We start from the raw sequence: 16,885 nt of genomic DNA on the forward strand, positions 1-16,885 counted from the left end.
AATTAAGAAATGCTGTAAATGAGATGCAAATAAACTAGATGCAGTAACAGCAAGGATGGAAGAAACAGAGGAAAAAACAGGTGAAAAAGAAGTTAAAATTATAGTAAGTGATGAAGCTGAAAAAAAAGGGAAAGAAAATTACCAGACCACAAGGGGAGAATTAGAGACCAAAATGATTCAATGAAACAAAATAATATCCTCATCATAGGAGTTCTAGAAGAAGAGAGAGAGAAAGGGGCAGAAGGTTTATTTGAACAAATCATAGCTAAGAAATTCCCTAATCTGGGGAAGGAAACATGAGTCCAACTCCAAGAGGCACAGAGAACTCCCTTCAGAATCAACAAAAACAGGTCAGTACCGTGACATATCATAGTGAAACTGGCAAAATACAAAGCAAAGAATTCTGAAAGCAGCTAGGAACAAAGAGGCCTTAACTTACAAGGGTAGACACATAAGGGTAGTAGCAGAGCTGTCCACTGAAACTTGGCAGGCCAGAAGGGAGTGGCAGGAAATATTCAATGTGCTGAATAGGAAAAATGTGCAGCCAAGAATCCTTTATTCAGCAGGGCTGTTATTCAGAATAGGAAAGATAAAGCCTTTCCCAGATAGACAAAAACTGAACGAGTTCATGACCACTAAACCAGCCCTGCAGGAGATCCTAAGGGGGACTCTAGTGAAAAGCAGCAAAAACTACAAAGGACCAGAGTCATCACCATAAGCATGAAGCCTACAGATAACATAATGGCACTAAGTTCATTCCTTTCAATAATCACTTGAATATGACTGGAATAAATAAATGCCCCAATAAAAAGACATAAAGTATCAGAATGGATTAAAAAAAACTCATCTATATGCTATCTATAAGACTACAAGAGACTCATTTTAGACCTGAGGACACCTGCCGACTGAGAGTGAGGGGATAGAGGACCATCTATCATGCTATCGGATGGTGAAAGAAAGCCAGGGTAGCCATACCCATATCAGACAAACTACATTTTACAACAAAGACTGTAAAAAAGAGATGAAAAGGGGCATTATATCATAATTAATGGGACTACCCATCAAGAAGAGATAACATTGTAAATGTTCATACCCTAAATGTGAGAGCACCCAAATATATAAATAAATTAATCACAAACATAAATAAATATATAGATAATTATACCAAGATTTTAGGGGACTTTAATATTCCACTTACAGCAATGGACAGATCGTTTAGGCAGAAAATCAATAAGGAAACAACAGCTCTAAATTGGGCCAGATGGACTTAACAGACATATTCAGAATTTTTCATCCAAAAGCAGAATACACATTTCTTCTTGAGTGCACATGGAACATTCTCCAAAAGAGATCACATACTGGGTCACAAAACATCCCTCAACAAATAAAAAAGGACTGAGATCATACCATGCATATTTTCATATCACAAAGCTATGAAACTTGAAATAAACCACAAAAATTTGGAAAGCTCCCAAATACATGGAGCTTAAAGAACATCCTACTAAAGAATAAATGGGTCAACCAAGAAATTAAAGGAGAAATTAAAAAATATATGGAAGCAAATGAAAATGAAAACATAACAGTCCAAACTGTCTGGGATGCAGCAAAGGCAGTCCTAAAAGGAAAATATATTGCAATTCAGGCCTACCTCAAGAAGCAAGAAAGGTCCCAATACATAACCTAATCTCATATCTAAAGGAACTAGAGGACCAAATCAGGCAAAATCATGAATGAAAGAAGAGAGATCACAACCAATACCACAGAAATACAATTATTAGAGAATATTATGAAAAATTATGAAAAATTATATGCCAACAAACTGAATAGGAAGAAATGGACATATTCCTAGATACCACATACTACCAAAACTCAAAAGGGAATAAATAGTAAATTTGAACAGATGCATAATCAGTGAAGAAATTGAATTGGTTATCAAAAATCTCCCAACAAATAAGAGTCCTGTACCAGATGGCTTCCCAGGGGAATTCTACCAGACATATAAAGCAGAGATAATACCTATTCTTCTCAAGCTTTTCCAAAAAACAGAAATGGAAGGAAAGCTTCCAGACTCATTGTACTAAGCCAGCATTACCTTGATTCCCAAATCAGACAAAGACCACACTAAAAAAGAGAATTACAGGCCAATACCCCTGTTGAACATGGATGCAAAAATTCTCAACAAGATACTGGCAAATCAAATTCAACAGTATATTAAAAGAATTTTTCACCATGATCAAGTGGGATTCATTCTTAGGCTGCAGGGCTGCTTCAATATTCACACATCAATAAACATGATACATCACACTAATATAAGAAAGGATAAGAACCATATGATCCTGTCAATAGATGCAGAAAAAGCATTTAAAAAAATAGAGCATCTTTTCTTTTTTTTTTTTTTTAATGTTTTTTATTTGTTTTTGAGAGACAGAGACAGCACGAGCAGGGGAGGGTCAAAGAGAAAGGAAGACACAGAATCCGAAGCAGGCTCCAGGCTCTGAGCTAACTGTCAGCACAGAGCCCAACGCGGGGCTCGAACCCACAAACCATGAGATCATGACTTGAGCTGAAGCTGGTCACTCAACCGACTGAGCCACCCAAGCGCCCCTAGCATCCTTTCTTAATAAAAACCCTCAAGAAAGTCAGGATAAAAGGAACATATCTTAACATCATAAAAGCCATTTATGAAAGGCCTACAGCTAATACCAGCCTTAATGGGGAAAAACTGAGAGGTATCCCCCTGAGATCAAGAACACGACGGGGACGTCCACGCTCAACACTGTTGTTTAACATAGTGTTGGAAGTCCTAGCCTCAGCAGTCAGACAACCAAATGAAATAAAAGGCGTCTAAATTGTCGAAGGAGTCAAACTTTTACTCTTTGTAGATGACATGATACTCTGCATTGAAAATGCAAAAGATTCCACAAAAAAACTGCTAGAACAGATACATGAATTCAACAAAGTCACAGGATATAAAATCAGTGTACAGAAATCAGTTGTATTTCTATATACCAATAATGAAACAACAGAAAGCAATATCAAGGAATTGGATCTCATTTACAGTTGCACAAAGAACCATAAAATACCTAAGAATAAACCTAACCAAAAAGGTAAAAGATCTGTAAAAAATCCACATGTTATCATTCATATGTGGAAGTTGAGAAACTTAACAGAAAACCATAGGGGAAGGGAAGGAAAAATAAGATATAGAGAGGAGGGCACACTGTAAGAGACTCTACAGAAAGCTTATGAAAGAAATTGAAGAAGACACAAAGAAATGGAAAAACATTCCTTGTTTAATAGTAACAAATACTATTAAAATGTCAATACTGCCCAAAGCAATCTATACATTCCATGCAATCCTAATTAATATAGTACCTGCATTCTTCACAGAGCTAGAACAAATAATCCTAAAGTTTGTATGGAACCACAAACACCAGAAGAGCCAAAGTAGTGTTGAAAAAGAAAACCAAAGCTGAAGGCATCACAATTTTGGACTTTAGCCTTTACTACAAAGTTGTAATCATCAAGATAGTATGGTATTGGCACAAAAACAGATGCATAGACCAATGGAATAAAGAATCCAGAAATGGACCCACAAAATACAGCCAGCTCATCTTTGACAAAAGCAGGAAAGAGTATCCAATGGAGAAAAGACAGTCTCTTTAGCAAATGATGCTGGGAGAACTGGACAGCAACATGCAGAATAATGAGATTGGATTACTTTCTTACACCATGCACAAAAATAAACTAAAAATGAATGAAAGACCTAAATGTGAGATGGGAAACCATCAAATCCTAGAGGAGAAAACAGGTAGCAACCTCTTTGACCTCGGATACAGCAACTTCTCACTTGACATGTCTCCAGAATCAAAGGAAATAAAAACACAAATGAACTATTGGAACCTTATCAAAATAAAAAGCTTCTGCACAACAAAACAAACAGTCAACAAAACTAAAAGGCAACCAATGGAATGGGAAAAGATATTTGCAAATGACCTATCAGATAAAGGATTAGTATCAAAAATCTATAAAGAACTTACCAAACTCAACCCCAGAAAAACAAATTCAGTGAAGAAATGGGCAGAAGACATGAAGAGAAACTTTTCCAAAGAGGACATCCAGATGGTTAACAGACCACAAGAAAAATGCTAAACATCACTCATTATCAGGGAAATACAATTTGATACCACCTCACACCAGTTAGAGTGGCTAAAAATTAACAACCCAGGAAACAACAGATGTTGGTAAGGTGTGGAGAAAGGGGAGCCCTTTTGCACTGTTGGTAGGAATGCAAATTGGTGCAGCCACTCTGGAAAACAGAGTGGAGGTTCCTCAAAAAAGTATAAATAGAATTACCCTAAGACCCAGCAATAGCACTACTAGGAATTTATCCAAAGGATACAGGACTGCTGATGCATAAGGGCACATGTACCCTTATGTTTACAGCCGTGCTATCAACAACAGCCAAATTGGGGAGCCTGGGTGGCTCAGTCAGTTAGGCCTCCGACTTCGGCTCAGGTCAGATCTCACGTTCATGGGTTCGAGCCCCGCGTCAGGCTCTGTGCTGACAGCTAGCTCAGAGCCTGGAGCCTGCTTCCGATTCTGTGTCTCCTTCTCTCTCTGCCCCTCTCCCTCTCATGCTCTATCTCTCTCTGTATCAAAAATAAATAAAATATTAAAAAAAAACGAAAAAAAACAACAGCCAAATTATGGAAAGAGCCCAAATGTCCATTGACTGATGAATGGATAAAGAAGATGGAGGCCATATATACAATGGAATACTACTCGGTGATGAAAAGGAATGAAATATTGCAATTTGCAACAATGTAGATGGAACTGAAGGGTATTATGCGAAATAAGTTAGTCAGAGAAAGACAGATACCATATGTTTCCACTCATAACGTAACAGAAAACTATAGGGGAGGGGAAGGAAAAATAAGATACAGAGAGGGAGGCAAACCATAAACAGACTTTGAAATATAGAGAACTGAGGGTTGATTGGGGTGGTGGGTTGGGGGGTTAGGGAAATGGGTGATGGGCACTGTGGGGGGCACTTGTTGGGATGAGTACTGGGTACTGTATATAAGTAATGAATCATGGCAATCTACTCCTAAAGCCAAGACTACACTCATGTTACCTAACTTGACAAAAAATTTTAAAAAACAATTCTTTTCCTACCCTTATAGGTATAGATTCCTATGCTACAATATTTATTAGTTCCCTACCACAACAGAGCAAAACAAAGCAAGGGTTCTCTATAATTGTTGAAGGTAACAGTAATGATAATTGTGAAATGAGTTTGTTGTATTATTTAAGAATGTTTAATCTGCTATAGAGAAACAAGGTAGATGAAACTAAGCAAAACTAGTAAACAAGTAACTTTTGAAACACAAAGCTAACCTGATGTATTAGAAATTAAGATAGTTTTCTGGAAACAGTAGGCCAAAAATAGAAAAAAACAGAACACACTGTTTTGAATATAGGTACAAAGGATGGAACAAAGTGAGACTGTTATTTATAGACAGCAAAGGACAGTAGGAAAGGATCGAGCAAACTTTATTACTTATTTGTGTATTTATTTATTTATTGATAGAGCAGGCGCACACTCACAAGTGGGTAAGGGGGCAGAGGAAGGAAAGAAGGAAAGAAGGAAGGAAAATAGGAAGGAAGAGAGAGAGAGTGAGTTAAGCAGGATCCATGCTCAGAGTTCAGAGAGGCCAATGCAAGGCTCAATCACATGACTCTGGGATCATGACCTGACCCAAAATCCAAAGTCAGATGCTAAACTAACTGAGCTACCTAGACGTGCCACATCAAGTTCACCAAGAATGGATGAGATCACAAATCCAGACTGAGAGCATTGTCATGCTCAATCAAACAACCATTGGTGATCCCCATTCTAGCCTAATGTGTCATCTGCCAGAGACACACAGAAAAGTAGCTCTGTGGGTAAGAGTATGTTATAGCTATGTTCAGATGTAAGCATTTCAAGTCTCTTCAATAAATCAAACAAATTTTGGATCTGAACACCTTCCATCTGTCAGTTCCCTCTTGCTCACCCTCAATTCGGGTCCTGGTAACCACACTGTCACCAGAGAAAGCTGATGTAGCCTAGAGAGAGACTGGACATACTCATAATGGTAATACAAGATTTGACTGTGTGGTTCTTGCATTTCACTTGAATCTTATCCTGAGTGTCTTAACATACTCATCTTTTACCTGTACTTCTCATTGTATGTTTGCAATTAATTTAATAAAATATATGATTCAAACATCTGTCTTTGGTCACTGAACCTAACCATTACCTCTGGGATAATCAGCCTGGCAGTATACTTGGAAGCCAACATTGCTTTACAGTAATTTCCTACTGTAACAATAATTCATATTTGCAGAGGGCTCTACGGTTCACAAAGTGCTTTACAGCCATAAAGGGCTTTTATCTCCATTACCACCATGTATCTTTTAGTCTCTTAATTAAAAAATCTTTAACTGATTTAAGTGTTGAGCTTGAGAAAGTCACTTAACTCCTCCAAGACTAAAGACACTACTGTAAAATAGAGAAATTGATCTGGATCAATATATAGACCAAAGAAAAAACACAAATGTGTGCAGGCAGTATTTTTTTGAAAAATATACTTTTAAATTCAGGAAATGGAAAGTCTACAACTGCATTAAGTTTTTTATTTTATCACTTCCTATTACTGAGGAGTTTCACTCTTTTGGCAAAAATTTCTGAAATAAAATATCTGGTTTGAACAACAATACTTGTAATACTGGGACTTGGAATAAGTTTTGTCACTGAATGAGATCCATTTTGAAACTGATTTGACTTTCTTTAAAACAAAATAAGGACGGTCCCACACTGCCTCTTATAATCACATTATTTAAAGAGAAAAAAAATTTCTATTATAAATAAACAGAAACATCTGTAGCACAAAAGTGCTTTACTTTAGTATTGGAGGGTGGACTGCTGCTCATGAAACTAAAAAACGCTCACTGCTGGGGTGCCCGGGTGTGGCTCAGGCAGTTAAGCACATGACACTTCATTTCAGCTCAGGTCATGATCTTGTGGTTTGTGGGACTGAGGCCCAAGTCAGACTCTGAGCTAACACTGCAGAGCCTGCTTCAGATTCTCTCTCTCCCTCTTTCTCTGCCCCTCCCCTGCTTTTGCACAAGCATGTGCACTTGCATTCTCTCTCTCTCTCTCTCTCTCTCTCTCTCTCTCTCTCTCCTCCCCCCCACAACATAAACATTTTTAAAAAATAACGTTCATTGTTGAAATATTTGAAGTGGAAAATAAAGTTACTCCTCTGTGGAATCCCATCCTCAGTGACTGCCATATAATAATTTTAATTCAATTCTTTTAAAAAGGTCCTTTCCTTAACCAATTCTGTCCTTTAACAGCGGCCTTAACAGAAGATCTAATTTAATTTAGAAAGGGACAAATGCTAACAATTATTGAGCGTTTATGAGATCACACTAAACACCTAACAGGTGTTCACTTATTTAATCCTTAAAAAATCCCTATAAAGTCAGCCACTATTTTATCATTCTCATTTTACAGATTGGCCACAAACTGTTGACAATAACTTGTTCTAGGGATACCCAGGTGGCTTAGTTGGTTGAGTGTCTGACTCTTGATTGCAGCCTGGGCCATGATCCCAGGGTCACAGAGCCAAGCACTGCTGGGGCTGAGCGTGGAGCCTATTTTAGATTCTCCCTCTGTATCTCCCTCTGCCTCTCCCCCACGCATGCTTTCTCTTTTTCCTTCTCTCTCTCACTCTCCAATAAAAAATATAATAATAATACAATTTAACTTAAACAAAAGAAAAGAACTTGCTCTAGTAAATTAGAGGAACCAGGATTCTCACCCAGGCAGGCAGGTCTCAGAGCCCTGGCTCTTAACTCGGTGCCCCAGTCTCTCATACAGTCTCATTTCATACGTAAATAGAGACATAAGAGATTTGAAGCTATCTGTCCAAGGCCATGCGACTATAGAGTGGCAGAACTGGAGTTCAACTCAGTTTCCACGTCTGTTGCAGGAGCTTTTAACAACCATGCTATGTAATCTGATCCATTCAGACCACTAACCACTGGGTGCTTCTCTCTTACTCTGCCTGCTGACCCTCACAACCACCTATAAAAAAGTAGATTCTCTCTGACATATCCCTACAATGGAATCAAAAGGCAGACATGGAATAAGCCAAAATTGTAATGGCTCTCTCTGAAACCACATAAGGTAGATATTACTTTTCATTAAGATCATGGCACAGCTCAAAGCTAACAAGTCACTTGTAGCCTATGGACCTGAGAATAGTCAACATCGATCTGGTTATTTCTAACATTAATGCCTCTGCCAAATATAAAGCTCCATGTTTCTAGATATAAACCTACATAATTAATAATGGCACATTTCATTTTGCATCAAAGGAAAGAGACATGATAAGATGAAAGATGATAAAGATGAATTGCTAACAGAAATATCGGGGTGCCTAGGTGGTTCAGTGGACTAAGTATCTGACTCTTGATTTTGGCTCAAGTCATGATCTCACAGTTCATGAAATGGAGCCTCACATTAGGCTCTGCAGTAACAGGGAAGAGCCTGCTTGCGATTCTCTCTCTCTCTCTCTCTCTCTCTCTCTCTCTCTCTCTCTCTCTCTCTGCCCTTCCCCTACCCATGAGTGCACATGCACTCTCACTCTCTCTCTCTCTCTCTCTCTCTCTCTCTCTCAAAATAAGTAGACTTTAAAAATCAAGTACCAAGGAATAAATGCTATTAAAATATAAAACAAATCTCCAAGGAAAAATTATTAGTTGAAACATTTATTGGATTCCTACTGTATATAACTCACTCAGCACCAGAAACAAAGTATAGTAAGACACAGTCCTGCCTTCCAGGTACTCATGATCTAGGGGGGCTTACTGACTAGTCAGCAACACACTATAGTAGCATCTCCAAATTCTATTAGAACTCTAACCAGCTGGACAAATACTGTTGTCAGAGAATTAACAAATGGTAGAATTCAACCACCAAAAATAAAAGCATCTGAATTTTATCTTTTCAAAAGCAGCAACCCAATACCAGCCCAATATGGACCAATCTGATGTCCAACTTCTTTAAATCTCTATTACTACACACTCAGATTTCAAGATGCTCTTATTCACTTAAAAGAAAAAGCTAATATTTTCTGGCTCTTGACTCATTTCCTTTTAATGCTTATGTTACTGGATCTAGTTCCTCTGACTTGATATTTAGTTCCTCTTTTTACTAGTTACATGCCTTCACCATCTACTCCCCTCCAGCTATTTCTGTCAGCCTTCTATCCTTTAGTGTCAGCATAAAGAACAGATTTAAGTCCCATTCTGATGGTTCATTCCCTAGATAATATCAACATACATTCCACATTTACCTGCCTGAAACACAGGGAATACTGCTGGCAAACACGGATTGTTCTTCTATACCTAATATTTTATTTTGTCTCTCCGTTAACAAAAAAGCAAACACCTTGGCAGTTTCACACATTGCTAGCAGGAATGGGTGAAGGATAAGGAGAATGATCATAATAATGAAAATAAAAAAGATAAACCATTTACTATGTGTCATATACTGTACTACGTAATGTACTTTATCTAATCATCACTACAACATATCAGTTTACACATAAAGAAACCAAAGCACTTACAGTGCTGGTTAACTTCCCAGAGAATTCCACTGAAGCTCCTTTAACCCACCACACAGCTAAACCATAAAATAACAGTTCACTTCAGGTAAAAAAGAAAGAAGGAAGTTAAAGGAGTGGCAGATATTACAAACAACAAAGAAGGGGGAGAGGAGAATATTAAAAAAATCAAAGGAGAAAAGGCAGCCATGGAGAACTTCATTGCCTAATCAGTCCATAAATCCTCTACCTCATTTCAAAAATCATCCCAAGAATATTCCAAGAACTCTGGGGACCAAGTTACAGGGAAATTTGCATACCAATGGACTCCTAGTCCTTTCAGGTTCCACTCCATCTAGACTATTCCAATAAAAAAAAAACATCGAATCAATCAGTTCCTTACTAAAGAGGGTAACAGAGTGAGAAATCTCATAGGGATTTGAGTTGCTATGCTCCAAAAGTGAGGATACAGAAACTAGTCTGGCTCTCCCGAATTCCACGATGATCCTCAACACTTCCACAAGTACCACAGTATATGGAAACATGGCTGAGCACCACGTCAAGCTTTGGTCAGCAACAATTCTGGGCCTTCTGTTTCTAGAGTGACCTAATGTCATTAAGCAAATCACTTACATCCAGAAATTTAAAATAATAAAATAATAAAATTTAGCATAGCACCTAGAGTATACACATACATATACACACAGTATATGTGAAGTATTCTGGCTTCACAGAAATGAGAAACAGGAAATATATACACTTCCCAGTGCAGAAGACAGTAAGACAACCTAGAAAGAAATATGATTTTGAAGAGCAATCTTTTTTAAAACCTTTTCTATCTACCATCAAAAATAAGAATGCTGTGCTTCCCTTCTCATTAACATTAATCTGAGGCTGAAATTTCCTATGAGCATCTTACATAATTTTTAAAAATATCAAGGGGCACCTGGGTGGCTCAGTCAGTTAAGTGTCCAACTTCAACTCACGTCATGGTTTATAAGTTCAAGCCCCATGTAGGGCTCTGTGCTGACAGCTCAGAGCCTGGAACCTGCTTTGGATTCTGTCTCCCTCTCTCTCAACAACCCCACCCCTCCCGGCTCACATTCTGTCTCTATCTCAAAAAAAAATAAACATTTAAAAAAATGTTTTAAAGATCATTATCATGGGCTCCTGGGTGGCTCTGTAGGTTAAGCATCTGACTCTTGATTCTGGCTCAGGTCATGATCTTGCAGCTCATGAGTCTGAGCCCCATGTTGGGTTCTGCATTCACAGTGCACAGCCTCCTTGGGGTTCTCTTACTCTCTCTCTCTCAAAAATAAATAAACATTTAATTTAAAAAATATATTGATATATATATCAAAGTCATTAGAGCTATGCTAATTACCAAGAAAAACAGTAAGATTCTATGCAAATACACAGCATGTAGATTCATGTGGGCAAGAGCACTCTTGAAAATGCATACATATTTTCAAGAGTAACATTTATCAAGTACTTATTGTATGTGAGATCTTATGTTAGAAACTAAGCAATAAAAAGATGAGTAAGGCCCTCCACTTTCAAGTAACAACTATGTGTACAGGCCTGTATGTTCACAGTAAACGTCTTACCATTTAGGACTTTTTAAAAGCTCTTCTTTAGAAAATGGTTTTAGACATAAATAAATCTTACTTACTGCTAAAATGTCTGCTTCTACAGGTAGCAGGTTTAAGAATGCAAAGAGCTGGACAGTCAAGATGGTATAGACTTGTGTGGCCGACAGCATGAGCATCCCGATGGAGAGCAGCATCTTGCTGTAAAATCACCTGGCAGATAAGCAAATAAGGAATGATGAGCTCTGGTGCTTTGTCCCGGAACACAGGTCACCTAATATGTTAATTCCTGATGTCCAAAGAAATCTCTTAATTATAAACATGTGTTAACATTAAAATTAAACATATTTCCATAACATAAGAATTCACACAGATTTGGACACTTGAGTACACATCCAAAGTTAGTCAATAACTACATAAGTCATGGTGACTAAGTTCTGTGTCTTAACCACAAATATCCTCCCATGGTTCTCAGTGTGTCGTACAGCTTGTCTACTAACTCAGATATGAAGGGAACTAGATTTCTATCAATATAATAACTAAAAAAATATAAAGGATATCTTTGCTTTACAATTTTTACAATTTTACTTTTTAATGTCTATTTGAGAGAGCGTGTGGGCATGCGCGCACACATGTGCAGAGGAGGGAAGAGGAAGAGGGAGACAGAGAGAATCCCAAGAAGGATCCGCACGGTCAGCACAGAGCTCGACATGGGGCCCAAACCCAGGAAGCATGAGATCATGACCAGAGCCAAAATCAAGAGTCAGACACTCAACTGACTGAGTCACCCAAGCACCTCCTACAATTTTAAAGAATTTTTATAATTCTCTATTTTTTTTTAATTTTTTAATTTATTTTTGAGAGAGAGAGAGAGAGAGAGAGAGAGAAAGAGACAGCATAAGCAGGGGAGGGTCAGAGAAAGAAGGAGACAGAATCTGAAGACAGACTCCAGGCTCTGAGCTAGCTATCAGCACAGAGCCTGATGAGGGACTCGAACCCACAAACTGTGAGATCATGACCTGAGCCGAAGTCGGACACTTACTGACTGAGCCACCCACGCGCCCCAAGAATTTTTATAATTCTTTTAATATAACTAATAATTGCACAAGTAAATTTACTTTATTTATTCTTGCATATTGCACCCACTTTAGAGAATATAAAAGAAAAACCAGCCAGATATTATATAGATGCTTTGCCCTTTCCCTCCTAACAACATATACACCTTTTTCCCTCTCTACATCCTAATGGCAATAGTGCAGCTACCTTTTCCAACTTCACCCAATTTTCTACATGAGTCCTTAGGTATCTTGCAGCAAAAAGATACCATTAAAGGACTAACAATAACCAAGAAATAAGATTAAAATTCTCTTGGTAGGCCTCAACCATCAGTATAACATGTTGTTTTTTAAGGTGAGAACAAAGTTTACAAAGACAAGGGCCTTTATTTTTATTTTATTTGTATTTGAGAGAGAGAGAGAAATAGAGGGAGACACATAGAGAAAGAATCTTAAACAGGCTACACAGCTCAGAGCCCCAAGAGAGACTCAATCCAATGACCCTGAGACCATCACCTGAGCCGAAATCAAGAATCAGATGCTGGGGGCACCTGGGTGGCTCAGTCAGTTAAGCATCTGGCTTCAGCTCAGGTCATGATCTCATGGTTTGTGGGTTCGAGCCCCGTGTCGGGCTCTGTGTTGACAGCTAGCTCAGAGCCTGGAGCCTGTTTCAGATTCTGTGTCTCCCTCTCTCTCTGACCTTCCCCTGCTCATGCTGTCTCTGTTTGTCTCTCAAAAATAAATAAAAAACAGAAAAAAAAAAAAAGAATCAGATGCTCAACTGACTGAGCCACTCAGGCGCCCCAGAGACAAGGGCCTTTATAATGAATTATTTCATTACATACCACTAATTCAAGTAATACTAATTTTGATGATAATTACTGTTGATAGGGCTCTGTATCAACAGTGTGACTCTTTGACACATATCGAAAGAGAAATGCCTCTGAATAATTTTTGAACTACCTTCTTACAAAACCATTAAGATCAAAGAAGAACTGAAGTTGAAAACATGTCAAATGTACAGATCTGTTCCATGGAGACAGAGAGTGGATTAGTGGGTGCCTGGGGGGACTGCAGGCAGGGGCCAAGGGAGCTTGGTGGGTAGCTAGGAATGGGGAATGACTGCCCAGGGGTATGGGGTTTCTTTTAGGGGTGAAGAAAATTTTCTAAAATTAGATTGTGGTGATTGTTACACAACTCCATAAATATACAAAAAATTCTGTGCTGTTCACTTTTGTGGGTGTGTGCTGTTCACTTTAAATGGGTAAATCTTAAGGTGTGTTAATTATGTCAGTAAAGTTTTAAAAATGTATAGATTTGGGATTGCCAGGGTGGTTCAGTCGGTTGAGAAATCGACTCTTGAATTTGACTCAGCTCATGATCCCAGGCTCAGGGATCGGGCCCCCAGTCAGGCTCTGAGGAGTGTGGAGCCTGCTTGGTATTTTCTCTCTCTCTGTCTCTCTCTCTCTCTCTGTCTCTCTCTCTCTCTCTCTCTCTCTCTCTCTCTCCTCTCTCTCTCTCTCTCTCTGCTCCTCTTCCCTGATTGTGGGTTCTCTCTCTTAAAAAAAAAAAAAAAGTATAGATTTGTTGATATTAGTTTAGTTTCTTAGGTAAAATACATTTTATAATATACCTCTGTGCAGAAAAGAGTTAACATAGCAGGCCTGAGGCTGCTATCCTTAGAAAGATCTGCTTGCAGAATTGGCCCTTTAGGGTATCTAGGAACTTAGATTTCAGGAGGGTTCCCATCATTCCCTGGGAACGGCTCATTGTGTCTGAACTCTGCAAATATTGTGGTTATGTTGAAAACATATTTTCTTTCTGAGAATCTGGAATTTTGAACATGCTAGGTAGAGGGTACCTACAGGAATGGCCCCCAATATAAACCCTGAGCAGAGCTTCCCTGATAGACATTTCACATGTGTTGTCCTAACTCAGTGCTGAGGAATTAAGTATATCTTGGGTGATTCCATTGAGAGAAAACTCTTAAAAGCTTACATCTGGTTTTCTCTGGACTTTACCCCATGAAAAAAATCTTTAAATATTTGGAAACTAAATAATCCATGGACTAAAGAAAAAGTCTCAAGAAAAATGTAAAAAAATGCACTGAATTGAATGAAAATGAAAATATAACATATTAAAGTTTGTGAGACACATCTGAAGCCGTGCTGAGAGGAAATTCATAGCATTGAATGCATACATTAGTAAAGGAGGAAAGAGTTGATTTTGATAATCTAAGCTTCCATCCCCAAGAACCTTGAAAAAGAACAAAATTATTCTAAAGAAGCAAAAATAAATAAATAATAAAGATAAAAATAAAATCAATGAAATTAAAAACAGAAAATAGTATGGTATAGTATTATAATCACAATAACTATCACTGATCACTAAGTGCTAGGCATTTCTCCAAGCATGTTATGGAGTTAAACTCATCTACTAACAATTCCCTTTTCATAGGTGGGGGAAACTTAGGTACTGGTAACTAACTTACCCAAGGTCAAACAATGAATAATGGCAGAGCCCGGATTCATACCCCAGGCAGTTTGCTTCTACTATAAGTCCATTCTCAAAAGGCCAACTGAAAATAATACCAATATTCAAGGTTGGTGTTCAAAAGGTTAACCGCATGGATAACACAGGTGCTCAAGGGCTTCAAACCAATGCTCAAGGCACAACAGCCACTCGATGGTTTCCTTCTTTTACTCTGGATATGAGACCGCAGAGGGAGGAGAGGGGGAACATATTTGTGTATTTAACAATGGGCAGTGGGCCTGGGTACACTTCTTTTTGCCTTTATTACATTTTTTAAAATAACACATTCTGGAGTTTTTATAGTTTCTCTGTAAAAACTAGTTCTTATTGATTGTAGAAAATGTATAAAAAATTTAAATCACTCATAATCACCAATTTAAAAAATAACCAGCATCCATATTTTGATGTATAACTTTCCATTCTTTTAGTTACACGTACATTCAAATATATACTTAGCAAAACTGGGGACATATTATATGTACATGTTGTTTCATTAACTGTAATCTTTTCACTTCATATATTATGAATGTTTTCCTAATTCATTAACTATACTTGAAAATATTAAAAATTTCAAATCCTGTACCATAGCATCCTCTGGAGAACCATGCAGATAGCAGCCCAGGAAACCCTCTGAGGCCTCCACACTTTTCAAACATTTTTTCTCCCAAGATTAAATGACTCTTTAAAAAGCAACTGCACTGTATAGAAATTAACATTCTGTTCCAAAACTCTGTGCATCTGGGACTATAGAAATGTAACTGTCCCTGCCCCACATCTTCAAATTAACATTATTAGGTCACAACAATGAGTCTTCTCAGAGGGGACCATTCAGGCAAACAAGCTATTTCCTCGGCTCATATTTCTGTCTTTTTGTAGCATGCACCAGCAATCTATCCAAGAAGTATATATTGGGGAGTAAGGAGGGGATCCACCAGCAAGCCCACAGTTGTTGACAGCCACAAGATTAAAGACAAGCACAAAGGGTTAGGTCAATGCACTGGCAAAAAATCCTGTGACCACTTGGAAATAACTCTTCATTTCATTCATAGTGGAAACCGCACTGTCCAGTGCATAGGTATTGATGAGGTAGGCCAGTGAGTTATAGAGCCACAAATAAAGGACGTCACCTAAAAGACAAGGAATAAGACCTGCAAAAGTCCTAGGATGCCCTCTTTGCAACAGATGGTTCCTATTGAGTCACAAAGTCCAAAGCACTTGGATTCTCTGCCAATGAATTGTTTCATACACCTCAGACTGATCGTGTGGAAGATGTGATGAGGGTAGCAGCAGAATGAGCTATCATCTCTCAAGTTGTCTCCTTGATAACTTGGTCGAAGGAAAGTATGACTTCCTTCTGTACATTTCCAGGGCCCAAATACTTAACCCTGTCACATTCCTGATAGTGCTGTAAAACTTTACCATGGACCACAGTTCCAAGGACTCCTGAGCGGTCTTGAAGGTAAGCCTGTGAACAATCTACACTTCCCATGGATGCTTGCAATGTGCTGAGCATAACAAAACAGAATAAGGAGCTGACTTACTTGCCAACCAAAAGTATTTCTTCCTACTGTTGGAGGAAGAGGCTCATATCTCACATGAGCGGCTAGACCAGGACGGTGAGGACAGACACCAGGAGCACCTGACTGGCTGCACCCACCATCATGGCACCTACGGACAGACCTCAAATGTTTTTTTTAATTGTATTTCATACACTGGGTTTCTAAACATGACTTTTTATACAAAATGAAATCTACTGGTTTAAAACATAATATATAATGACCACATGACATTCCATGTGAATGCACTATAACGGATTTAATGGAATGTGCTATAATGGATTTAATGGAATCTCAGAATTTTTATGACCATAAAACTATAAACTCTGCAATAAATATTCTTGTAGTTAAACCTCATAGGCACACTTTTATTTTTTTTTTAGATTAAAGTCACAGAAATGAGTAGTAGTACTATAACGGTGGTAAGAAATAGGAGATCTAGCATTTGATCGACCTAGGTTTATGCTGCAGCATTGACACATACTAACAGTGTG

The 16,885-nt window shown here is 38.2% G+C and overlaps 1 protein-coding gene and 1 pseudogene across 2 annotated transcripts in view; both read right to left on the bottom strand.

Moving 5' to 3' along the window:
- The window catches only part of RNF13 (ring finger protein 13), a 163,586-nt gene that overhangs the window by 120,753 nt on the left and 25,948 nt on the right, over positions 1-16,885 (bottom strand). For both annotated transcript variants that reach the window (XM_029940060.1, XM_029940059.1), the window contains exon 2: positions 11,332-11,461. In XM_029940060.1, the coding sequence (XP_029795920.1) occupies positions 11,332-11,445 (114 nt within the window). In that variant the 5' untranslated portion in view covers positions 11,446-11,461. The remainder of the gene's footprint in view (positions 1-11,331; positions 11,462-16,885) is intronic.
- LOC115292135 lies at positions 15,613-16,495 on the bottom strand (annotated as a pseudogene).

The sequence above is a fragment of the Suricata suricatta genome, chromosome 5 (assembly GCF_006229205.1).
Source record: "Suricata suricatta isolate VVHF042 chromosome 5, meerkat_22Aug2017_6uvM2_HiC, whole genome shotgun sequence".
In the NCBI taxonomy this organism is placed as follows: domain Eukaryota; kingdom Metazoa; phylum Chordata; class Mammalia; order Carnivora; family Herpestidae; genus Suricata; species Suricata suricatta.